This window comes from Meleagris gallopavo, chromosome 1, assembly GCF_905368555.1.
Source record: "Meleagris gallopavo chromosome 1, MGAL_WU_HG_1.1, whole genome shotgun sequence".
In the NCBI taxonomy this organism is placed as follows: domain Eukaryota; kingdom Metazoa; phylum Chordata; class Aves; order Galliformes; family Phasianidae; genus Meleagris; species Meleagris gallopavo.
The window spans coordinates 50,649,783-50,676,362 of NC_139404.1; the positions used below are offsets into that span (position 1 = coordinate 50,649,783).

General features: G+C 46.8%; 1 protein-coding gene and 1 non-coding gene across 6 annotated transcripts in view; both read left to right on the forward strand.

Annotated features, from left to right (window-relative positions):
- The window catches only part of LOC104911097 (uncharacterized), a 118,360-nt gene that overhangs the window by 40,082 nt on the left and 51,698 nt on the right, over positions 1-26,580 (forward strand). The window lies entirely within an intron of this gene.
- Positions 5,591-8,560, forward strand: ELFN2 (extracellular leucine rich repeat and fibronectin type III domain containing 2). Its single transcript, XM_085226837.1, has one exon. It carries the CDS (start codon positions 6,005-6,007, stop codon positions 8,429-8,431), a length of 2,427 nt encoding a protein of 808 aa, XP_085082963.1. The 5' UTR covers positions 5,591-6,004; the 3' UTR covers positions 8,432-8,560.

The window sequence follows — 26,580 nt, forward strand, 5'->3', positions numbered from 1 at the left end:
TGGGAACTTCCTCTCTGCTCATGGCTTTCAGAGCAGCAGGAGCTGTGGATTTGTATGGTGAAATGAACCAGTCCAGAGTCGAACCACAGGATTTCTATTGCAGCAGAGCTCTGCCAATACTCAGAGAGCCTCTGGCACTGAATGGCCAACATTCAGCAGGACCCATTGATAGCAATCCAGACCATGTAAGGGATGAAGGCTTTGACTGCTCAGTGACATGAAAACAGCTTTTACTATATAAGATTCCATGGTGGTTCTGTAGATAGTTGGTTGTTGTTTTTTTTTCTTTTTCTTTTTTCTTTTTATGCTTTTGCCTAAAGCAGCTTGTCTGTCCTCTAGACTTCTTGAGTCTAGAGAGCAAATTTCAAACAAATGTAATAATGATCTCAGAGATGCTGAGAACTCTTTGTTTTTATGTATTTTTATTTTTTATTCTTTTGTGGAAATAGTGGGATAAAATGGATAAAAGAGAAAGCTTTTCTTCTTTTCTCTTCATAGGTCATGTCAGATTGGGCTTTGGGAAACCTTGTCCACTGGAAGGTGTTCCAGCCCAGCAGTGGGCTGGAACTGGATGATCTTTATGGGGCCTCCAACCCATACCATTCTATGATTCTAAGATTCTATAAAGTAATAAAGAAACCTTCAAAGATCCCCATTAAAAAAAGAGTTCTGCATGAGCTCAACCCTTTCTCTTACGCAAGTGGCTTCCACATCACAAATCCTCAGGTCATCAGGTTTTCCGTTGTCACTTCTCTTTGTCTCAATCATCTTGGGATTTCTTGGATGCCACTGGGTACAGCCACGGCTTCTTTACTGTGCAACATGATGTTAACATGATGTTAAATGGGAGCATACCCGGAGGCAGTGGAGTGAGAAGGAAGGGGCTGCTGTTGGGTAGTGGCACACCCATGCTGCGTGTTTCTCCCAAGGCACTGTGCTTTCACCAGAGCCAAGGGCAAAAGCAAGGACCATCTCTGGCCATCCTGGTGGGAAGATGGAAGCACAGACATTTGAAGCAGCCAGAGACGCCAACAGAGCATCGTGTATCACAGAAATTATTAAGCAGGCATGGATAGTACTAACCCCCAGTTCCAAGCCCCACTGGGAAAGGCAGCTCCCCTTTTTCTGGAAAGCTGTTAGAGAAATCTTGGAAGGACTTTGAAGCCAAAACGGCAAAGCATTTTAATGGTGGCATTTGCACCCTAAGGCCTCCTGGCAGCATGCTGAGTTGGAAGGAGTGCAGATTCCCAGCCTCAGCACAAAGTAGAAGAAAGCAGCAGGAGCCTTGGCCTGGTTTCGGGGTGTCCCCAGAGGAGCCAAGAGTGTTTGACGGTTTTTTAATGCATGCATTTCTAATGTAAGGCTCTTAGCACCGTTTAAGGAATGGTAGAACTAAGTGCTGGCTTTTTCAATGCACTGGGCCCCAGGAGGACAAAGCTGACAAGGTCAAGATTGCAGGCCCAAACCGCTGCTGTATGTGGCTTTTCTGGTTGTGTTTTCATGCTGTGCACCCTAGATCTTGTATCCTCCCTCAGCTATGGTCCATCTACCTCCCAAACCCTCAAATGGCCTCCTTTCCCTACATGGAATTATAGAATTATATAATCATATAATGGCTTAGGTTGGAGGGGACCTTAAAGATCATTGAGCCCCAACCCCCTGCTGTAGGCAGGACTGCCAACTACCAGCACAGGCTGCCCAGGGCCCCATCGAACCTGGCCTTGAGCACCTCCAGGGATGGGGCACCCACAGCTTCTCTGGGCAGCCTATGCTAGGGTGGTGAGGTACTGGAACAGCCTGTCCAGAGAAGTTGTGGAAGCCCCATTCCTGGAGGCATTCAAGGCCAGGCCCACATCATTCCTGTCCATAATTTCAGTATTTGTGTTTGAATCCATCCTCATACCTAGCTATCTAACTAATGACTGTACTCTTGTGTGACCTGCTGTGCCACTTTGATCTCTGAATCAAAGGGCTGTTCATGACTATCAGGATACCTATCTTCTGACTCAAATTCAGGACTTCCTCTACTCCATCTTTCCCTAAACCTCCCTGTTCTCTCCTCTTCTGAACAGATGAAACATTCTTGTGGCCTTCAGCTATTCCTCAAACACTCCAAAGCAATGGAATACCAATAACACTGAGGCATCCATTGATAGAGCATAAACCAGAGATGAATTATTGGGAGTTTGGAGCTGATGGGTTGACTTTGTGCCAGCCAAGGGAGGGTACAGCCATTCATGGGCACAACACCACCCCTATTCCTTGATGCTCCCACATACATGAGGATTGACAGAAGCCAAGGCAAGCTGTAGGAGCTATCTAGCGTTACAATGAAAAGTTCTGGAACTTGACAGCAAGGTGAACCCAATAAATGGTGGTGGTATCCTTGCATCTACCTTATAAAACAGGTCCCGTGTCTCACTTTTTCATTTCACCTGTATATACAGCCTCTGTCCAAGCAAGGCTCTCCACAACTCATGCCTACTCCTTCTTCAGCTTTTATCTGAGCTGTAGTTGCTTACCTCTGCTCTCCCTGCCCACCCTCCATCCTAGTGATATCTTACTGTGTTGCCTGGGAAGCAAAGGAGAGAAATAGCCAACTCTGCTGTCAGCACCTTTTGGGCCAGCAGGAAGGACATAGTGTTGCTTCCTTGTACTGCTGGTCTGTGACACTGTCTGATTGATGTTCATTTGGCTCTGAACAGCTGAGGGAGGGCATGCTGATGATCTTCTGTCCCTGGCCTTCCATTTTCTATGTCAGGGAGCACTGAAGTCCTCATGAAAGGCAAAGCAGGGCTATGGTGAAGTTGGAGACTGGCACATCTATGGCTTTGCTGAGACAGGGACTGATGGCCCCGATCTGAGATGAAACAGAGTTCTTGGCCATGGGCAGGGGTGGTGAGGTTGCAGTTTGGGCTGCCCTTGGGGCCCTTGAGATCAGTGAGACAGTGGGGATACAGGAGTTGTTGGGGGAAGAATGGAAGAGGTTTGCATAAACTCCTGTACACTTTCTTGTGTTACAGCCATCATGGGGACCCAAGGAAGCCAATAAATCTGGCTTAAGGAATGATTTGGGCTCTTTTTTGGTCTGCAGCTGAGGCAAGGTTGCAGAGGTTGGAGGTGGATGGAAAGTAGATCTTTTCTGCATGGCCCCTGTGTTTTCAACACATACCAGGGATAAATAACATCTTCATTTCCTTCCACTGCCTAACCCAGCCACCTCTTTCCTTTCCAGGCTGCTGGAACATCTCCCCCTCCAACCCCTCTTTGTGTTGCCTGAGTGAAATGAGGATGGGTCTCAGCAATTGGTGGGGCTGAAAGCAGTGGTTCCTGGTCCCAGTGTTGCTTTCTGTGCACCATGGACAAGCCACAGCAGGCAATGACTAGTTCAACACAGCACTTGGAACAGCCTGTGCTGTTCCAGAAGGGAACAAAGCAAAGGGGCTGAGGGAACAAGACAGGGGACTGGACTGAGGGGAAAGCAGAAGTTTGTGGGTACCAATCTATGGAGAGCCAGATGTGCCTCCTCTCTGATGCATTTGGGGCAGCAGTATTAGGAAATGATTTCTCATTGGATTATAAAGCTGAGAAACAAAGCAACAGACTGCAAAAGCCCCTGCCTTCTGCATCAGTGCTGGCTGATGCAAAGCTGGACGTGAGGCAGCAGCTGGAGACCATCATATGACAACCACAAATGACTCAAGTTTGGCAGACTCAGCTGTGGAGTTGAAAAGATTTTATCTTTTCTTTCAGTCTAGTTCTTCTTCCCCCTCCTGTTCTCCATCTTGGCTTTCCTTTTTGGATTATTGAATATTTAAGTGTTTCTCCGTGACACTATCTCTGATCCCTTAATCCAGCTGGCCTGGTAATTCCACAGACCCAAATCAGCTCAGATTTCTCCACAGATGTAAGTCTTGTTCCTCAAGGGTTCACTCTTCCTCCATTTATCTTCCTTCATTTTACTTCTGCCCTTTGTGGGTCTATGCTAGAAATTGATTCAGCTTTTTTGGCAAAACCTTCAGTATTTTAAGTGAGCAACCTTCCCCCCAAAATAAAAAGGTCGATAGGGAATCTTTATTCTTCACTAAGAATCTTTTTTTTTTCTTTTCTCTATTGTTTTGTTCCTGTTCCCCTCTCCTCCCCAGTTAAAAATAATGCCCAGTGCCCACATTTTCTCTGCTGTATGAAATGATTTCCTTTGCCTGAGGGCACTCCTTCCAGGCTCCTTTTTCAGCACAGTGGGAGAAGGGCTGAAACCATGGCTAGAGGGAAGATTTTACTCAAATTGCTTGTGGATCCCCTGTCCCTAGAAACATCCAAGGTCAGGCTGGAGGGGCTCTGAGCACCCTGATCGAGCTGTAGGTGTCCCTGTTCATTGCAGGGGAGTTGGACTAGGTGGCCTTTAAGTGTCCCTTCCAACTCAAATGATTCTATGATTCCAGGCTGCCCTTCCTAGTCAAGACCAAGAGCTTGCCCAGATCCCACATATACATTAGGGCAAATGTCACTTTGCCCTTGATTCCTGGAAAGTGTCTGTTCCTGCAGAGGAACAGCATTCATAGCCCCAAGATAGAGTGGGCACAGCAGGAGGGTGGAGGCTGTATACCTTTCTCTGGTGGGTGAGGTGGATGAATGATGTCCTTTAACAGTACCGCTAGTATTGTTGGTGGGAGACTGGAGACTAGTATTTGACATGCTGCCTACATCCAGCTCCTCTGCATGCTCCAGCTGGGCTGGCTCACCTCAACAGCCTTGTCCCTGCACCAAAAGGCAGGAAAATTTTTTAGAGCACAAGTGGTTACAAGTGCTTTGAATTATTTATCCTTCCTGCAGTAAGGAAGGGAGGAAACAAATAAAAAGTTTTTTTTTTTTTTTTAATTTTGTTATAGAGATTGTATTCATTTTTATTGCTTCATGCATTCTGTGTACATGATTTCCAGGCAGCTGAAAATCGTTGGCTTTAGCTGTGCTTGGGGCTTGCCTTTGTTTACACTAGGAGTTCTAAACCAATCGCAATAGCAGCCGTATGTTTCCCAGCCTCCCTCCCCTTCCCCTTCTGCCTCAGCTGCCTTCCCCCACGTCCCTGGCTGTGATTACATTGCATAACAGAGCCTGGGTACTCTTCTGCATACCCCTGATATAAGATTATACGTCGTGAGGGTTCCTTCTCAAAGGCTTATCAGCAAGGCAGGAGGTCCCATTCCCCCCTTGTGAGCACCCCCTGCAACTCTATCTTTTCCCCATCTCCCTCTTCTCATGAAACCACATCGTCTAAATTCTTACTGCAAAGACCCCCTCCAACTGATGCCTCTTCTTGTCTCCTGTGTGCTTTCTTTTCCAGATTCCAGTGACAGATGGATCTCTCTCATGTGCACTTGCTCTTTCTCCCTCTGTATTTTTGTTTTCAACTTGTTTGATCTGAAGCTCTGAAGCTTCTCAGAAGGAACCCGGGAGAAAAGAAAAAGAAGGAGGAGGAACTGAAGGGAGTGTGAGCGACAGAGGAGGCAGCCTTGCCTTATTCTTCCAAATCACACCGTGGAGGGGCGGGGGAAGACCCGAGGGGGGAGGGTTTGGGTTTATTTTGGGGTGGGTTCGGTGTGGGAGGCAGGTGGGTGGGAAGACATTGGAAAAGGTGAGAAAGTTGCTCATGAACATCGAAGATTTGTTTTCCTCCGTCTGAACTTTTGTTTAGAAAAGAAGCACAAGGTAGTTCTCTCCCATACTGTTCATCCTTGGTCACAGTTGTTGGGTGTGCTGGAAGTAAACTGCATGTATTCTCCCTGCTCCATGCTCCTGGCTTGACCCAGAGGGCAAGAAGAAATGATGATGATGGCACCCAATAGGACTGGGGTGCTCATGCACTTCCATTGCTAAGCCCCTAGTTATTGCTCCTTTCACTTTCCTGTGCCTCTTACTTTCCTTTTTGCTGTGGTCCTGAAATTTGAATTTTTTGTTGTCTTATTTTCTTTCTTTCTTTCTTTCTTTTTAAACATTTTTTGGTCTGATGAAGGCACCACCGAAGACCATGATGTGCCTGGGGTTTTGGGCAGCTGCTTTGCTCTGCTTGTTTTCCCCTGGCACCGTGCGGGGTGACTGCTGGCTGATTGAGGGGGACAAAGGCTATGTGTGGCTGGCCATCTGCAGCCAGAACCAGCCCCCATATGAAACTATCCCCCAGCACATCAACAGCACGGTGCATGACTTGCGTTTGAATGAGAATAAGCTCAAAGTGGTGCTGTACTCCTCCCTCAACCGCTTCGGCAACTTGACTGATCTGAACCTGACCAAGAATGAGATCTCTTATATTGAGGATGGGGCTTTCATGGGCCAGACAAACCTCCAGGTCTTACAGCTGGGCTACAACAAACTTACGAACCTGACAGAGGGCATGTTGAGGGGCATGGCCCGGCTCCAGTTTCTATTTGTGCAGCACAACCTGATTGAGCTGGTCACCCCTACTGCCTTCTCTGAGTGTCCCAGCCTGATTAGCATTGACCTATCCTCAAACCGTCTCAGCCGTCTGGAGGGGAACACTTTCACCAGCTTGAGCAATCTTATGGTGTGTGAGCTGGCAGGTAACCCCTTCAACTGTGACTGTAGCCTTTACAGCTTTCTTAACTGGTTGGCGCTCTTCAACAATGTAACCAAGAACTACGACCGGCTCCAGTGTGAAACTCCACGAGAGTTTGCTGGGTACCCTCTCCTGGTACCTCGGCCTCACCACAACCGCAATGCCATCACCATTTTCCAGTCTATGTGCAGAGGTGGCACCATCCCCTCTCTCTCCAGGGTCAACCCCACTCCTTATACCCCTGACTCCCAGCGAGACCTGGATGAGGGTTCAGCCATCAGTCCTGGAGACTTCCTCTCTGTCAAGCCTCCAGCTTCTTCCACCACTGACTCCTCCTTCAGTCCCAGCATCAAGCTCCATGATGTCACCATCACTTCAGCCATCCTGATGGTAACCATCCCCATGCCCTACAGTAAGATGTATGTGCTGGTTCAGTACAACAACAGCTATGTTTCTGACATCGCAACACTGAAGAGCAAGAAGGAATATGTCACTGTCAACAAATTGAAGGCCCACACTGATTACACTTTCTGTGTGGCCTCCATCCGCAACAACAGACGCTATAACCACACTTGCTTGACCTTTGCAACCAGGAGCAAAGGCAGGGAGGATCCTATTTCCAGTACTTCCACCACCACGCACTATATCATGACCACCCTGGGTTGTCTCTTCGGGATGGTCATTGTCCTTGGGGTGGTATACTACTGCCTGCGAAAGCGGAGGATGCAGGAGGAGAAACAGAAGTCCCTCAATGTAAAAAAGACAATCCTAGAAATGCGTTATGGATCAGATATTGATACCAGTACCATGGTCCATCCTTCCCAGAAACTGGGTGAGCCACCAGTCATCCCTGTCTCACGCATGTCCTCTATCCCTTCCATGATTGGGGAAAAGTTGCCCCCACCAAAGTCAATGGAGACTGGGATGGAGACCCCCAAAGTCACCACAAAAGGCAATTACATTGAGGTGCGGACTGGTGGTGGGGATGGGCTGGAACGGACCCCACGGGATGAGGACCTGAGGGAGCTTGACAATGGGCAAGGCTCAGCTGCTGAGATCTCTACTATTGCCAAGGAGGTAGACAAAGTCAACCAGATCATCAACAACTGCATTGATGCCCTCAAGCTGGACACAGCCTCTTTCCTGGGGGGTGGAACTGGCGTTGACTCAGACATGGCCTTTGAGTGCCAGTCCATACCTGCCAGTTCTTCGGGTGGGCTAGAGCGGCCCAGCTTTCTTTCCCCACCCTACAAGGAAAGTTCCCACCACCCTTTGCAGCGCCAGCTCAGTGCTGATGCTGCTGTGGCCAGAAAGACCTGCAGTGTTTCCTCTAGTGGCTCCATCAAGAGCGCCAAGGTTTTCAGCTTGGATGTGCCTGACCACCCACCGCTGAGCAAATCTGACTCCAAATACATTGAGAAGGGCAGCCCACTCAACAGCCCTTTGGATCGTCTTCCCTTGGTGTCCCCAGGCGCCATCCACCACTTGGAGGTCAAGCCCTCCTACCACTGCAGTGAGCACCGACACTCCTTCCCGGCCCTGTACTATGAGGAAAGCGCAGACACCTTGAGCCAGAGGGTGTCATTCCTCAAGCCGCTCTCCCGCTCGAAGCGAGACTCCACATATTCCCAGCTCTCCCCCAGACACTACTTCTCGGGTTACTCCTCCAGCCCTGAGTACTCATCGGAGAGCACCCACAAGATTTGGGAGCGATTCCGGCCTTACAAGAAGCATCATAGGGAGGAGGTTTACATGGCAGCTGGACATGCCCTGCGGAAGAAAGTTCAGTTTGCCAAGGATGAGGATCTGCATGACATCCTGGATTACTGGAAGGGAGTCTCTGCTCAGCAGAAGCTGTGACTCTTCCCTACTCTTTCCAAGAAAACAATACAAAACAAGACCCCCTTCCCCAACAACCAGAAAAAAAAAAAAAATGCCACTTGACTGTGAAAAATAAACCAACATCAAAATACTCCGACAAATACAAAACTGACAGAATCTTTTCTTAAAGTTTACAACAACAACAGAAAACTCTCTCACACAGACACACACACACACACACACACACAAGCCGAATTGTCTCTACTGTGTTACGGGGACCATTGTTCTGCCTGCAGATGACTGGGAGGAGATTACTGCTCTGACACTGTGGTAACAGCACTGGAGTGTGTGCAGGTGGGACTGGCCTGGGAGGAGGTGGCAATGGTGACCAGGGTGAGGCAGGGATGGACACTCACTGGGAATGGAACTGAGCTATGAATTACTGCTCTTTCTGTTTCTCTTTGCTGACTGAAAGCTGATTTTTCTTTTCAGTGGGAGAGGAGGAGTTTTGTTTAGAAAGCTGCTCTGTCCACTTGATACATCTACTTTTCCAAATCTTTCATCACACTAGTTTTCCCCCATTTCCATTGGCAGTGGAAGCGTTTCTCTCTCTCACCCCTCATGTTCCAAGACAGGTAGGATTTATTGGAAGAAGCTCTCTCCTTTTCCTTTTCCTCTTCCCTATCCATCTCTGTTAGGGCTCCTTTGCACTTTTAAAATAAATACTGCATGAACTTCCACCCTCCTTGGAAGAGGGAGAGTGTGAAAGACAGAAGGAGGAAGACCTGACACGCAACAGGCTCTATGCCCATGCAGCTCTCCCCAGGTCCCTTCTCCCACCATGTTGGTGATGAACACTAGTGACTCTGGAGTGACTGGCCTGCTCAGAGCCAGTTATATGCCTATCACTGAAGGGGTATGGCTGTGCTCTTTTGCGCATCAAGTCAGTTCCTCAAGGAATGGTGGACAAGGAGGTAAGAAGGTCCAGTCTCTCAGAGGTGTAAAGGATTCTCATCTCCCCATGAGTGTCACAGGTCAGAGGTCTTTCCCATCACACAAACCCATGATCTGGTCAGTAGGTTTGGCACACTCTTCTGCCCCTCTTACTATGAATAAGGAACCTGGAGAGGAGCTAAATAGAACAACTTCTGCACAAAGCTTCTGCAGCTCTTCCCAAGTGACTTGCATCATGTTGGAATGGGGTAGAAGAGCATCAGCCATTCTCCTCTCTTGATTAAGGAGGGGTAGAGTAGGTGTATGTGAAGAATAGAATTTCTGATGTTCAGAAATCTACTCCTCACTGAATTGACAGAAAAGCCACAAAGTTTCTTCCACTTGAATAGCCCATGGGCACTTCAGCATGGGTAGGAGACAGCCTAGAGTGGAGGAAGGAGCACAGAAGAAATGTGAGAATGGGTCCAGTAAGGATAGATTCAGGAGAAGCTCCCTTTGTGCGCATCTCATGTGCTGGGATAGGGAAGGTACCAGCCTCTGGATAGCAATGTTTCTCTGAATACCTAAAGGCCCTCGTGAGAGTCTGAGCAAACTTATCACCTCCTAAGCCCTTCACCTCCTCACAGTTAGCTGAGACAGACTTCTCATAGGAATTCTTCAATTTCCTGGCAAAAAAAAATGAGTTTCCTTTACTAGGTCCCAGACTCTGACCTTTGGATAGAAGATCTGCCACAGAGTTAGGAACGAGCCTATTGCCCTGTATACTTCATCCTGTTAATGAGCAGCCCAACAAAGCACAATCTTGGTACTCCTTCCTCTACATTTTCCTTGTCAGGCAGGTGTAGCTGCCTGCAGAATGCATCTTTATACAGCACATTGGGCCTCCCCTCCACGAGCTGCACATCCCAACTGTTCTTGACAATTGTTCACTCATATCAGGATGAGAGTGGGAGCCTGTGTTGTGTTGGTCTTTCCCAAGTGCCTATTTCCTTTCTGAGGCACTCTTCAGAATCCTCAATATGTCTGGGGGCCCTGGGAGAAGGATGAAGGTTTAGGAGATTCTCTGGGAGCTATTTATGTGCTGCCTGCAGACAACCATCCCATTATCTGTCAGGTTGTTGCACTGCCAGCTGTGGCAGCTGATTTCAGTGCTACTGTGATATAGCTTCATCTTCTGAAAGTGAGGAGCAGCAGTAGACAGAGCCTGGTGTGCAAAAATCACTAGAGATCTACAAGGTCTAAGCCTGTGAAAATCCTTGGGGTCCCTTCCTTGTAGGGATGCTGCTGGCAACAATTCTAAGACAGCTCCGAATCCTGTTGCCTCAGTCTCTTTCACTGTCAGCCATACCTCCCCTTAGTCAGAGCATCATTTTGCCTTGAGTCCAGAAGTATTCATGGAGTTGACTCCACTGTGTAAGAGCCAGAGAAACCCCAAAGGGTTATGTGTGTTTGTATGTGTTCAGAATGATGAAACACATCTCTGCTGCCAAGTGTCCCTCCATGCTGGGACAACACAGCAAACCAAAACAGGTCAATGCTGTGAGAGATCCACAGGCACAGCAGAGACCTCTCCAGCTATCACATAGAGCAGGCCCAGCAGTCTTCCAGCCTGGCAATGATCCAAGCAGGAAAGGCTAATAACTGGGGCACGGAATTGGACAGGAAAAGGAGGATGACAGACACAGGGGGATGGAGTTCTGTTCCTCTCCCCACCTCTTCTCTCCCTGTGCTTCTCCACTCCTGTATGGTCTTGTAATAAGTTCTGCTCAGTTTATAGCATTAGAGGGAAGACTTAAAAAACTGTAATGCTTTCTGCTCTCTCCCCACATCACCTAAGCAAGGTAAAAAAGAAAGGTCAGGAATACAACTGTCATCAGGCCCTTCTTTTGCCTGTGGTGGGGGTAAGGCTGGGTAGGGGGGGAAAAACCATTTCTCTCCCCACTGTAGCCCCCATTCCAAGCCAGTGGATGAAGTTTGCACAAGATGGACTGTTCTGTGGGAGGAAGAGGGCAAGAAAAGGGAACAAAGTATCCTGCCTTCCTTCCTCCTCCCTTCTTCCTTGTCCTGCTCCCTTTCCAGGGATGAGGGCTTGCAAAGTGATGCCAGCCCTTTTGGAGGAAGGCAGATTTAACGTTCTATTTGCATGATGACTTTATTGTATTTTTCTGAGCAAACATCTGTTGTATATGTGCCAGTTTGTTGGAATTTAACTTCCTCCCCAAAGTCTCTCCCATCCTCATCCCCATTTTTCCTGCTCCTCTCCATCATCCCTGATATAATTTTATGAGAGATTCCTACAAGTTTGAGAGGGAATGCACTCCAAAGAGAGCCCAACCTAATCAACCCAACAAAAATCTTCCACTCCTCTTTCCAGTGTCTACTCCCCTTGCCCCAAATGTGGTCTTTTAGCTGCTTTTCAGGGTTGTGTGTGTGAAGGGGAATGTGTTATATGCCAAAGGCCTGCTCTTCCAAGTGCTCATCATTTCACCTAATTATTTAGAAATAGGAGAGAGGCCCATCGAGATAGATCTCATAAGAGAAATGGTTTCTACCATCCCCCTGCCCTGGTTTCACCTTCCCCAGATTTACAGGCAAGGCCATTCTTGGGGGAGCCAGGAATGCCTCACCTGCAGGGAAACGTGATACAGGAAGAACTTGATTTGAAGCTGGTTGCAATCACTATAAGACCCTCTACCACCTTCCTCTCACTGACTGCAGACGGCTTTGCATTAGGCCTATCCTATCCCTTTCCTGTGGGTGGCCTTAGCAGAGGGAATGGCACGATGACACCTGTAAGACCTTCATGGTAGAGAAAGGCCCCAAGAGAATGCCCAGAACTTCTAAGCCCTCTACAGCTTGGTTTTGGTGATAGCTCCTCATCCTTGCCCTCTTGCAGAGCAAAGTAGGTCCATGGGGCAGAACAAGGACTATCCCCCTTCACACATTATTTCTGTGTTGGTGACTACTGACAGGGAACAATGCAGTTTTAGTTCACATCATTGGAAAGAGTGGAGAATGCAAAATGAAAGGGAGTTCTGATCTGCTCTCTCCTCAAGAATAGGCTGAGGGGGAGCTGGGTTGGATTCCTGCATCCAGAAGAGTAAAAGCAAGACCCTAGGTGTGGTCTACACCTTCCCCAGGAACCCTTCCCCTTCCCCACACCTGTAGGTGATGACTGACCCCAGCTCATGCTCCAGTGCCACATTCCCACTCCCCACTCTTCCATGCTGAATAAATCCCTCCTGAGGCAGGTGTGAAATATTCATGACTGACAAATGAAGATTTATGTCGGGCTGAGGAGGCCTATGTGTGTTTGCAATGCTAATCAGCCTGTCTTCCTGGAGGAGGTTCTGCCAGGCAGGCTTGGGGGAAGGAGGGGGAGATATGCATAAGGGAAGCAGGAAAGGGAACTGAGGAAGGAAGAGGAGGGGCAGGGATGAGGACGATCTATACTGGAGAGATGGAGGGATGGGGAGGGAGAAAGTAGGAAACAGATAGAGGGAGATGAAGAGGGACAGGCTGGAAGGAAGAGGGGAAAAGATGGCTGTACAGGAAAGAATGGGATATAAAGGGTGAAACGGCTGAGTGCAGGGGTGGAGGCTCTCTGAGAAGAAGTGGGGAATAGTCAGCAGTTCCTGAAGAGAAAAAGCTGGATGGGCTTCATGATGAGCTGTGGCCCCTTTCCGTAGGGCAGAGCTCAGCATTACAGGGCGGGCAGCTGCCACGTGGGCAGGAGCTGCTGGAGCCAGGGCCCCAGAAGCACATTTGCCATGCTTCTTGCTCATCAGAAAGCTCGATTGCATCTGGAAGCACACACAGCCTCTGGGAACCTGGAGAAAAGTCCTCTTCCACCGCTACCACCTCCTTTGGCTGCACACAAGAGGAGCCTCATGGAGCCATGTCCTCTCCCTGGAGCCAGCCTGCTGAACGTCCCACCACCTGAGCAGCCTCAGAGTGGCTTTGAGTGGGAAGGACACTGAATGCCACCCTTCACTGGGCCATGGGGCTCTCCCATAGGGCTGGAGGAACCTGCCCCACTTCATCTCCCCCCTGAAGGCAGATGTTTTGGGGTGTCCCCAAGGGGCAGACGGGGTGTCTGTTGTTTCCCCTTCTCCCCCCACACACGTACCCTGTCCCTCCAGCCGCTTTGGCCTTGTACTATGAGGGGCTCCCTTGGTCTGCCTCCCCTTTTCCTCCCCTGCCTTGAGCCACAGTGAGGCTGTCTCTATACCTCTCCCCATGAAGGCAGCTCTCAACCCACCTCTCTTCAACCCTTCTCCCCTTTCCCCATCTCATGGGTCCCCCTCCGTTTGCCCCATCCCCACGCGTTTGGCTTGGCCTTTGCCTCTCCGTTACCACCACCGCCACTGTGAGGCCTTGCTCTTTGGTGGCCCGCTCCCACCACCCATTGTCCCCTGTCCCCGGGGAGAAGGGGCTGGCTGGGTCAGGTGAGCTCCACCAGGGCTGGTACCACTGGTCCATCCACAAGCACAGCACTCGGGGTGAGGGGATGGGAAGGGGTGGGCAGCTGCCAGGAGAAGAGCTGGGGAGGTTTTCCCTTGAATGTAAAGAAGGGCCTTGGAGGCAGCTGCTGGGACTGGCTCCTTGTGTCCTCTTGGTGTTCCTCTTTCCACAACAGCCCTGTGACCCCCCTGGTTGTGTATGGACACATTTGAGTTGGAGTTATATTGTTTTCTTCTGTTCTTTCTTTTTTTCTTTCTTTTTTTTTTTTCCTTAGCTTTCAGATTTCTCTTTCTTTTCTCTCTTTCTTTCTCTCTTTCTTTCTTTCTTTCTTTCTTTCTTTCTTTCTTTCTTTCTTTCTTTCTTTCTTTCTTTCTTTCTTTCTTTCTTTCTTATCTTTCTCTCTCTCTCTCTCTCTCTCTCTCTCTCTCTCTCTCTCTCTCTCTCTCTTTTTTAATTTTCCTGTTTTGAAAACGAATGGCACGAAATTATTTTTCCTCAACTCGGAGATTCCTGTATGGAGAAATTCAATTTCTATATTTGCAATAAATTTCTTATTTAAAAAAAAAAAAAAGAAAAAACAACAAAAAACCCAAAAAAACCAACAAACAAAAAAGTGAAAAGCTGCTTCTGAGTCTGAGTCTTTGTCTCAGCTTTGTTTTGCACAAGAGGTGATATGGATTCGGAGGGAATGGGGGGAAACCAGTAAAGCTGGGTGAGATGGTGGGAGAAGGATTCTGGATTCTCCCAGACACTCAGTGCCCATCTGCTCCTCACTAACACACTGTTTCTCTGCCCTTAGATGTTGACTTATTCATAGAATCATAGAGTCATTTGAGTTGGAAAGCATCCTTAAATTTGGTCTAACTCCCCTGCATTGAACAGGGACACCAAGATAGATCAGGATGCTCAGAGCCTTTCCAGCCTGACTTTGGGTGTCTCTAGGGTTGGGGTAACTGTGCCAGTATCTCACCACCCTTTCTTATAAAAAACATCTTTTTTCCAATCTAAATCTCTCTTCTTTTGATTTGAAACTATTTCCCCTTGTCCTGTCCTAACAGACAGGATAAACAGTCTAACAGACACTGATAAAAGAGTCTGTTCACTTCTTTCTTACTGCCCCCCTTTCGGTACTGAAAGGCTGCTCCCACATCTACAGGTCTCCCTGGAGCTATGTCCCATCCCAGGCATGCATAAACCACTGCCTGTATGTAGGACAGTGCTTCTTCACCCATAGTCTGCACAACAGATCTTCAGCTGGTGGCAAAAGGCATTCTCCACCCAAGTCCCAGAACTGTCAGGAGAAAGGCCCCTGAAATCAGGTAATTTGGCTGTAGGTAGTGACTGAGAAATCTGTAGACTAATCTACAACCACATACACTAATCTCAGCTCTTCCTAAGCATCAATATTTCAAGGCAAGAATGCAGCCAGCAGATCTGTGTGTATTGGTGCATTTATACAGATAATTAGGCCAATTTGTGCATGGTGACATAGCAGCCATTCTCATAAATATCTTATCTCTTCCTCATCTCCTGATTTTTTCTCCAAGAGTGGTATTGCTGCTTCCCGCAGAAGTTATCATCTTTTGCCATTGCACATTCTTCTTCCATCAGAAAAGTCTAACTGTGGCTTCTGGGGTTCCTTCGTGGAGGCAGCTGCTGTGACTTGCTGTAACAGCCTCTCTTCCTAGAGCAGAAAGTGGCAGGAATAAGCAGTCTTAGGGGGTGGGGGGTGAATATGAACGCAGCAGTGACTTTCAGCTCCTGGATATATATGCCACAGTAACTGGCAACTCTTATTAATGCTTGAATTGATTTTAGAGCAGCCTAGGGCAGCTGCTACTACATGCAGATGCTTCACAGTCTGATATGTTCTTCCTTGGTCCTGGGAAGAATGACTGAGTGTGGGAAGGAATGGCACTGGGCTGTGCATCTCTGGGGGATGGAAAATGGTGCATAACAAAGAGGAGCTCTGATAGGGTTTATCAGGGCTCTGTGTACTTTCTGGAAAGCTGGATCATCAGGTCAAAACAATATGCTTGGCATCTGCATCTCTGCAGTGCAGGTTTATGTGCTGTTGGAGATAGGGAATCTTAAACCTTGAGAGGAATGAATGCAGAAATTTTAAACAGGTATAATCTCATCAGTAGAGTACCCCCATGCTGTTTATTTTGTTGCTAAATTCAATTTTGTTTCCACAGTCCTTGCATTTCAACTGGTTGCTCTGCCACAGGGAGGACAAAGGACAAGATGTATTTGCAGATGCTGTCTAGGGGGAACAGAAAGCTTTGGGAAGGAAAGACTGTCAGGAGTCACAAATGTCCTGAAGCCAGGTGGAGACTATTGGACTGGGGGCACATTGAAGGACTGTAGAATCGTAGAATCACAGCGTTATAGAACTAGTAAGGTTGGAAAAGACCACTAAGATCATCAAGTTCAACCATCAACCCATCACCATCACACCCATTAAACCACGTCCCTCTGCACCATAAGGGAAGAGGCAAGCAGTTCTGGTATTTAAGCAGCCTTTGGCTGATTCCAATCATACCCTGGGATTCTTCTGCTCTATACAGGGCTGTAATTGTTGGTTCATGATGATTTGGTGTCTTGTGCTTCATCCATGCTGTTTTGGTTCTTCATCATCCCCACTTACCAAGAAATCACTGGCTGCAGCAAAAGAAAGACTAACATAGTGACGGAAGACTTTAGCTGGAAATCATATAGGACAGCTAAGATCTCAGCAAAAGATACAGGAGTGAAGGGTTAAGGAGGATAGAAGGAGCACTTGCATACACAAAGCTCACTTACATATTTATGACAATGCTCCATTCCTTAACTTCCCAAATATCAAACAAAGGTCTGTGTCCTCCCTTCCCTTACTGAGCTCCCTAGGACAGCCTGTCTCTCACATCATGGTTACGTGATGCATCTTGCAATGGGATTACCATGCTGGTCAGGGCCTGGTATTTAGCATAAGTCTTCAAAGGGAGAAGTCACGTCACAGCAAGCGAGTCTAAGGAGCTGTACTGGTGACTCTTGTTAAGCAAGGCAGAAGTAAGCAGGGGCCCAGCCAACACTACTGTGGAAAATGGATCAAAAGCCTCATAACTTTTTAAATAAGAAACACTTAAATAAAGAAAAGCGTTCAGCTCCATCTCTCTGTATATGTCACCAGAAAGGGCATCATTAAGAATTCATTGCAACTTCTGCACCCAATTTTCCGGCCTAGTGCCTTGTCCTGCTTGTCTTGCTCCAGCTCCAAAGATGGTGAGTATGCTGCCATGAGTATCAAGGGACAAACAGGACCTGAATAACAACATAGAGATTGAAGAAAGGGTGGGGGATGTTGAGACCTTTGCTTGAAGTGACTGAAAGAGGGAGAAGCATAGTCATGCAAGGACTATGAGGAAGAGCCAGAGTTGCCCACAGACCTGTGAGCAAGTAGACAGAGACCAACCCATGCTGCTGACCGTCTCCTGCTCACACGAACTGGGACATTTCCTTAGACTTTGTTCTTTCCCTACCTGAATGTCCGGAGTTTATCCAGAGATGACTTTAAGGGTGTGACTGGGGCTTCCCAGCAGCTTGGAGTGGTCCATTCACTATCTGACCAAGATCTTGAGCTGCAGGACAGTGATAAAGCTGCCCAATGAAAATAGGCAAACTAAGAAAAACAATGCTATGAAGTGAATTCCTCAGGGCAAGGAGCTGCTAAGCCTATCAGTTTAAAGCTTTAAAGGCTGAAGAGGCTGTACCTGATGTATATGATTACCTTCAGTGAAGTGAAATGTCTGTTTATTCCTATAACATGCTGTCTGAAGAAAATGAACTTCATTCAGGGCTCTGCTCAGATCAGACATTTGTTTAGAAGATACGTGAGATCCCAGCTTACCATCAGCTCCTGGTAAAGTGGACCAAGACCTGTTGCCCCCATTTCCCTATAGTGCATTTTCTCTCTCTGTCTTTTGTCACCCATCATTCACCAAGTTTCCTGCCTGTGACACCTGTTTCTCCTTCTCTCTGCTTCTCAAGTGGCAGCCAGGGAGATAATTGGAATTTTTAACTCCGTTTGTTGAGTGGCAGGAGCTGCTGGGATGAAGTGGCAAATTAGATAATTAAGGTTAATGAAAGGCTTTCCAGGACAACGTTACCATACTCCATGAGGATGGTGCACTCCTTTCAGGGCCACTCCAGTGAATGGTGCCATTGGGCAGAGGGGAGAAGTAGGGAACTGCCAGTAGCATTGATGGTGGCAGCCAGGATGTCCTGCTTCTTAGAGACACTGCAGGTACCAGGAGCAAGGTCTCTCCTGGTTCCTCACTGAATGCTTTCAACTGTAATCAATTTCTTCCATGCTTTGATCCAAAAGACAACTTACTGCAGTATCTGGGCACCACTCACAGGCTAGAATTTCTTTACAATGAGCACAATATGGAAGAAATCCAATAGATTTGGGCAGAGGCATCACCTCAGAAATGACTGAAGCAGAGAAAGTACCATGCTATTCTTGCAACTAGGAGTCAGACTCAGCATGTATTGACTGCAGCAAAGGGAAAAGAAGAATTTGACTCAACACATAATAGCTCAGAGAGTAGCTTGAAAGGGCAGAGAAAGAAAATCTCAGTGTCTTCCTCAGACTCTTGAGTAGCAGTGCTCTATTAAACAAACAATATCTCTGCATAGAGCAAGCACAGGCTTAATCCCATGTGATTCTAGTATTTTTAGAAACTTGCTTGTGGATAGGCTAACCAGGACTTTTTCTTGCTTCATTTGCAGGAGCCCTGAAGCCAGACTTCAAGTTTCCAGCAGTGACCACTAAGTAGGATGGCATGAATGTAACCTAATGTACTATTCCAAAGGCTGAATTAGGCCAGCACAAAAGTATAACTAGTTCATTATCTTGTCTTGCACAGAAAGAAGGAACTGAGGCTTAGGTTATTAGAGAACAGGGCCAATATGTGGTCGCACTTTCTTAATAAGCTGTCCAGTTAGTTATACTCAAGTCAGAGATATCACATATTTGAATGTGCAATGTCTTTTTTTCTTTTCTTTTCTTTCTGTGAATCTGTCCAGTTGGTGTTGTAATGAGATGTTGGAACTCTTTAAACTACTGAAAGACCAGATTGGGGAAAATAAAGAAAGGAAGGCTCATGCATTGTTCTTGACCAGCCAGCCTGCCCTGGACGTCATCAGAGACAATAACGTTAGGACAGATGTTTCACAGTTATCTTATATATTCATTCTTCTACATTTCTGCATACCTTATTCAACATCGGACAGCCTTGTGCTACCCATGTCTACCCGGAGAGGCTGCAGCAGCAGTCTGAAATTCCAGATAACTTTTAGCCTGATGTTAAGATCATCTGACAGACCTGATGGGAAAACAGCTGCATCTGAAGCTTTCCAGCATTGCAGCAGTGAGACTCATGGTTTCAGAACAAGGCTTCTGCAGCTGCTGTTGACGGTTCTCCCAGTACACAGAGAGTACCTGAATAAAACTAAGGCTTGCAACTATTTGGCATGGTCTGAAAGGGCAAGTGGGATACTCAGGTAGAAAGCAAACTTAAATATACACAGCAGCAATCAAATGAATGGGAGACAGAACTGCATGCAGTTCTGCTTGGGCTTCTCATCAAATAAAGTCAGAACAGCCCCAGAGAACTGGTTGTCTTATGCACCCTCTCCCAGTTTCATGCCAGGTGTTGTGACCAAAGCCAGGTATGTTAGAGCAGGTGAGAGAGGGGAAGCCATTGCACTGGGGCAATGTAATCCTCCTAGAAGTAAGATTTCCCTCGTGATAGGAATGCTGATGTCAGCAATTGCTGACAATGAGATACTGGAGTGTGTGAGTGGAGTGAGAAACAAAGAAATCACTGGTGAAAATAGACAAGGAAGAAACTGAAACATATGTCTCCATGACTTAAATCACCTTGGTTTTAAGCCAAGAAGGTTTCTGTGGAATTGATCCTAGGAGATGAAGATCTACAATAGATGTGCTAATGACCTTATTTACAGTCAGCTTCACATTCTCCTTCGAGCAGATGGTAGGTATGCTCCGTATTATTTGCACATGGGACACAGATCTGAATTTCTCTGAGTAAGCCTCCAGGTGCGTTCTCCATTTGGAACCTTACAAGCAAAATTGTACAAAACCATTTAAGTGGCAAAAGGAAGACTTGGTATTTTATAGGCCCACGGCTGAATGTGGAAGATGTCCTGCTTATAGAGGACCTGGAAAAGGCTAAGGTACTGAATGCCCTTTCCATCTCAGTCTTTACTAGAAGGACTGGCCTCCAAAAATTCCAGGCCCTGGAGTCCAGGGGGAAAAATGGTGCAAGGAAGATATAACTTTGGTGTAAGAGAATTAGGTTAGAGGATATTTAAGCAAGTTAAATGTGCATAAGTCTACGAGCCTTGATAGGAGACAGCCAGGGGTGCTAAATAATCTTTAAACAATCACAGTGATTAGGAGAAGTGCTTGAGGAGTAGAGGAAAGCAAACATTACTCCTTTCTTCAAGAAAGGCAAGAAGGAGAACTCAGGGAACTACAAGTCACTCATCCTCACCTCAATCCCTGCAAAGACGATGGAGCAGCTAGTTCTGGGGAGCATTTCCAGGTACACGAAGGACAAAAACAGGCCACAGAGATGATGAAGGAACTGGAGTGCTTCTCCTATCACTGCTCATCCTACAGAGCAGACTCAGGGCATGTTCTCATTGGTGCGTATCAATACCTGAAGGGAGGGTGCAAAGAGGATGGAGCCAGGCTCTTTTCAGTGGTGTCCTGTGACAGGTCAAGAGGCAGTGGGTACAAACTGCAACACAAGATGTTCTGTCTGAACACTGGGAAACAGTGAGAGTGACAGAGCACTGGAACTGTTGCTCAGAGATGTTGGAGATACTAAAAAATGACCTGGACGTGGTTCTGGGTAGTCTGCTCTTGGTGACCCTGCTTCATCTGTGGGCTCAGACACAAAGACCTCCAAAGGGCCCTTCCAACCTCAACTGTTCTGTGAAAATAAGGGATAATATATACTCAAATGTCACCTGTATCTTCAGTAGTGAAACTATCATAGCATTGTCTGGGTGATACTTTTGATGTTATGGAAATTGTAAGTCTACAGGAAGTCATGAGAAGGTTCATGCCAGCTGGAAAGGTTTGAACTGAAATTTCTCTGTCTTTTTAGAGATGTGTGCCTTTAAAAGGGTTGATGCTGCTTTGAGGAATCCATGCATTTCTGATTCCTGTCAAGTTGGAACAGTGATTTGTTGATAGTATAATGCTTGTAGGTGGAGATAAATGTTTGTTTTTTTTCTTGGACAAGCCAAACTAAATGTAAAAACAGCCAAGCTCTTCCTTGAGCCTGGTGCATTTATTTCCTCCAGACTTGTTTGTGTTCATGACATACTGCCCATGTCTTTCTAACTATACCATAGCTATTCCTTCTCTACAAATCTTACCAATCTTACCGTCTTCAAACATTACACTCAGAACTACTCTGCTGTTAAAATATAAATTCTTATTTTCACAGAGAGCAGTCTGTAAAAACAATAACATACCCTACACTGATTAGTGATCTGGAAGGAAAAGAAAGCAGAAGATTAAGGAATTGTTTTGATGATCCATTTGAATATGGGTACTCTTTGTTATAATCAACACCAGGAATGAGGAAGAGGATTCTCTCTTCTACCAGACAGTTGAGCTGCAGTTTCAACAGTCTTTCAGAGTTGATCTTTGCTACGTGCCGTTTGTTTTCACATTAGGTTCGCCTGGCATTCAAGCTGAATCATGTGAACCTGCCATATGCTGTGAGCATCACTTTCTGATAGATAATACAGCCAAATGGACCAAGCTGCAAAGCAAAATCCTTGTGCAAGTGAAGGCATGTCTAATGAATCCTAAGAACTAGAATATGTTTTTTGCTAAGCTACAAGAGTTTTGCTCTTTGAGGGCAGAGAACTGACTACTAAATGAAGAAACTACTAGTAATAAAACAAAACAAATGATGGGCTGACAGTTGGACTAGATCATCTTAGTGGTCTTTTCAAACCTTTATGATTCTATGATTCTATGATTCCATACACATTAGCAGTGAGTGAGATACTGTGAACAGAGGAATAAGACAGAGCCTTGCTCCCTGAAACTCCCACCAATGCCAGAAGGAGAATGAAGCAGTAGGAAAGACATTTATGCAAGTTTGGGTGTGAGGGATAGAGACAGTGTGTGTGAGACACTGTGAGGGAGAAGGATCCTATACAATGTGTGAGAGACATATATCCTGCATCCTTTGTGTTTGTGTTAGAGATATATGTGTGGGAGACAGACTGTGTGAGAAAGCCTGAGACAGTGACAGCAAGCATGAGAGAGGGAGAACAAGAGGCAGACAGAAGGAAAGAGGTGAGCTGAAGTGGAGCCTATTGAACACCTCTGCCTAGAAGGCCACTATGGGGGCAAGGAGCTGTTGTGGGAAATCACATTTCAGATGGAGACAGGGAGTACTAACTAAGAGTCAAATGGCACTGCTGACAAAGGTGAGGTTGGGAATTATTGCATGTGGTGCTCAAGATATTGAGGGCTACTCTTTCAGTTCTGAACCCAGAAATACATCCCACCTGAACTTGTTTATTGCAGTGACTAGCAGAAAGATGATCCTTACATTCTCTGTTTCATAAGACACCTCAGACTCTTGGGGACAGGCAGAAAGCAGGGGAGAAAGAGGAGATGAAAAGAAGGATCTAACATATATCAATGATTTCTGGAAGTCTTAGAATGGGGCATTTATTTAGCACTGTGTTTCTCTCCTGAGGCACTCCTGCATTCAGACACTTGCTCTTGAGCCTCTGAGTGTAGCTGTCTTCCTCGGACCACTGATCAGTGTGGAGGGAGAAGAATGGCAGCCATTTGATGCAACCTGTGGAATGTGTTAGTGGTGTGCTGGCTGCTGTGTTCACCTTCCAGCCCAGTTCTTCCCCAGTGTATAATGATGCAAAGACAGCAGTTCTCAAGGACTCGGAAGCAAAAGAGAGAGGGAAGATGATGGACAGAGGTCACACTTAGGGCACAGCTCTGGTCCCTCTTTCTCTGCCAGTGCTGACAGTTCCTGAAGTTTAAGAATTCAAGCCTGGTGCTCAGGGACTTGTTCGTTTTGGTCAGGGCTCAGTGACGGAACATTTCCAAACACTGCAAGGGCAAGGGAAATTTCAACATGGTGATGCAACGCGGGCTTCCACAGTGCTCGTGCACTGCGAAATGCAGCTCAAATCCTCTGACAGCTGGAGGAACAGCACCATGAGCCAGGCAGTGGCAACAACCCTCCAAGCTGGAATGGCTGTCCTCAGAAGAGAGGAAAATCTAGAGTAATGCATCCCAGCAAAGCTATGTAGATGGCAGACAGCGTCTTTGCAGTAAGATGTCAGGGATACAAAGGGTGAGATTATGGTTCCCAGGTCCTTTTCTGGTACCCTGAAATATCTACTCAGGTCTGGCAAATGCCATACAAGACCTGCAGGAGATATTCAGGAGAACCTAAAGACAGGTAGGTGACTTTGCACTGCGCACCATTTTCTGGGCCTCTGACTCACTCCTTGACTAACATCATTGATGTGAGCCCTCTAAGGGCTCAGGCACAGGACAGCATCAGCATTGCAGATTTTCAGAGGTATCACATGACATCATCCAGAAAAGCTGTTTAAAGCCTGGATGATGTCATCACTGCAAAGTCTTGGTGCAGAGCTCACGAGCCTGTTCTTTCCTGGGGATAGAACAAGTCTTCCCAATGCTTTTCAGCTGGTCCTAAAGTCACATTTATCATTGTACAGCAATAACATGAGGTGACAACATGATGTGGCTATCAGGACTGGTTGGATCCAGAACTGGTTGGAAGTACGGTTTGTGAGCTGTATCTTTGATTTGAGTCTGTGATGACACATGCAAAGGCCCTGGCCTGTGCCAGGGGTATCTTCTGTGTCGCCCAAGTGTGCAGGACTTCTGAATACCACATGTCCCAGGCGCATGAGCACTTGCAGGCCACATCCAGCCTATGGGCTTTAGGTCTCCCAGCACTGTTATAGAAAAAACAAAATGAGGCCATGTGTGGCAGACTATTAGAATGAGCTATATAAGGAACCGAAAGATATAATGCTTTGAATCTACATAAAGAGATGGCAAGAAGCAACTTTTAATAAAAGGTGATGATATCACCCATGTGAGCCTCCAGAGACACTGAATAATGTCACTGACTTGTGCAGCAGTCAATTGCAAGGTCTGACCCAGAAACTAAAGACTGGTGAACCACTTGAGCACATTGTAATGCCCAGCTGACCACTACGAATAAGTAGGATGTCCCTACAGGCACTAATGAACACTTGTTATGATTACTGAATCAGAGCTAGCTGGGGAATTTGAGCTCATGCCTTTTCATTGTACTGCAGGGCAAGTGTCTGAATGCAGTTACCAGCAGGAGTGCCTCAGGAGAGACATGGTGTTAGAGAAATGCCTGGTTCTAAGCCTTGCAGAAATCACTGATCTATGTTGCATTCGTGGAGCTGTACCTCACAACAGGAGAGCCAGATGTCCCTGGGTTATACCTCCCCCCCATACAAACATGCATGTTGCTGCTGCTTCACAGAGAGAAGGAGTCTTTCCTCATCACTGCTCCCATGAGAGAGGAATAGGGTCCCTGTCTGCCAGGTTGAGCCGTGGGTTAATTGAGCTGGGCTGAGATTTTGATGAACTTCTAGGGATGTGCAGCTGGGTCCCTGGAGTGAAAGCTGTGCCTAAATGAAATGTATCTGTATTCAATCCTGCGTAGTGTGCATATGTGCACAAAGAGGTGAGGTGATGCCCTTCCAACCCCAGCACTCACCCTGGGGTGTTTTCTGTAGTAGCTGTCCTTTACAGCAGCTCCTCTCCTCAGAGCCAAAACGTGAGTCATGGCCCTGCACGCTGCCCTATGCACTTGCTTTCTGGTGCTTTCTTCCTCTGCTTTGCTCTCAGCCCAGTGCCTCCTGCTAGGTCACATTCCCATGCCCGTGACCTCCATCAGTGTTACCTGTCCGTCCCTATCAGTTTCTGAGAACTGACACAACAAACTGACAGGCACAAGCCAGCTCTGATGGGAGGGAGAAGATAGTTCTCCACTGCTCTCTCATCAAGAGGCCTCTCTAAAACCATGCTAATGAGATTCTCCTTGGGGCCTCTGTCAGCTCTGCCTTTCTTTGCAGACTCCTTTGACAGACGGATGTCAGTTCAGGGAGAGCTGTTTCATGTTCTTTGTCTTAATGAAACTGATCCTTGGACAGGAGCTGCCTCTTCTGCCTCTAGGCACCTGTGGTCAAGCGGTGTGCTCCGGCTGCTCCGTGCTTTGTCATCCTGGCTCCTAATTAGTGGCTGGCTCCTGCTGCCACTGAAGTCAACAGGGAAAACGTCTCCCTGGCTTCAGTGGAGCAGGTTGTGGTGGACGGAGAAGTCTGCGTACAGAGAAATGGAAAGGGTCTGGCTGAGATCTTACCAATTCCCTCTAAATTGACTCTAGACAATCCTCTTCTTTTTCTCTCTTTGCTAATCCAAACTACAGGGATAAATACATAGGCAACTCTATGATCCCATGGACTTGTTGTGCTTATACACGACCATGAGGGAGAGAGAAAGAGCAGAGGTACCCCCACACCACTGACTTGAGGCTAGCTAAGTGCTGGGAAAAGATGAAAGTCTGGGACAGACAAGCAGAATGGGATGGAGTGCTCAAGGAGAACAGAGACAGATGGAAGAGAAAAACAAGCATGAAGTTACTCTCTGTGCTCCAGGAAGCAGTCATGTCCCTGTCTTTAGAAACCCTTGAGCAAGCTCACACTTTGATAGCTCTCAGTCCCTTCTAGCAGCACATATTTTTATTGGTAAACAAACACTGACTTTACAGATTCAACTGAAATATTCAGCTGTTATTAGCAAATATGGGAAAATATAAATGACCTGAGATATGCAGGAGGTCAGCATAAATCAGGGGCTCCAGATTTTATGCTAGGATTGATGTGATAAAAGGTACAAGGAGTAGTACATATTCGATGGTTTCAGGTTGGATATTAGGGAAAAAAATCTTAGAAAAAAATTGTGCTGCAGTGGCACAGGCTGCCTAGGGAGGTGGTGGGGTCACTGACCCTGGAGGTGTTCCAGAACCGTGTGGATGTGGCACTGAGGACATGGTCAGTGGGCATGGTGGGGATGGGCTGGTGGTTGGGCCAGGTGATCTTAGAGGTCTATTCCAACCTTAATGACTCTATGATTCCATGATGGCAGGAGTCATCACTGGCACCAGTAGCTCACAACTCTTCACTGAGCACAGACCTTTTGGATGTATCTGGAATCCCACTGGTGGGAAACGTGGTAAGGTGGGAAGATGTACATCACAGGATCCCTGTTCTAGACTTATGCCCTGAGACTGTGTTGCATCTTTTACAGGCAAGCTGTTGGCTGAAGTTCAGCCTCCTTTCTGTTGTTTTCCATTAAGGAGACAAATAAATGATGGATCTAGAAAGTTCTCTAAAGATAACCTCTCTTTCTAAAGGAAACACAAACTGCTGCTTTGATAAGGCAAATTCTACGTGGCAATTTCGTTGCATAGAGCTCCAAGCCCTTGTTATCCACAGTGATGCCCAGAAGACTTTCTTCAGTGCTTTTTCACTGCATGCCTTTCATCTCTTCCTTTTATAAGTCTGCATTTCCACTGCTTTATTTAATCCTCTCTCATACTCTTTCACATACATCTTTGTTTTGG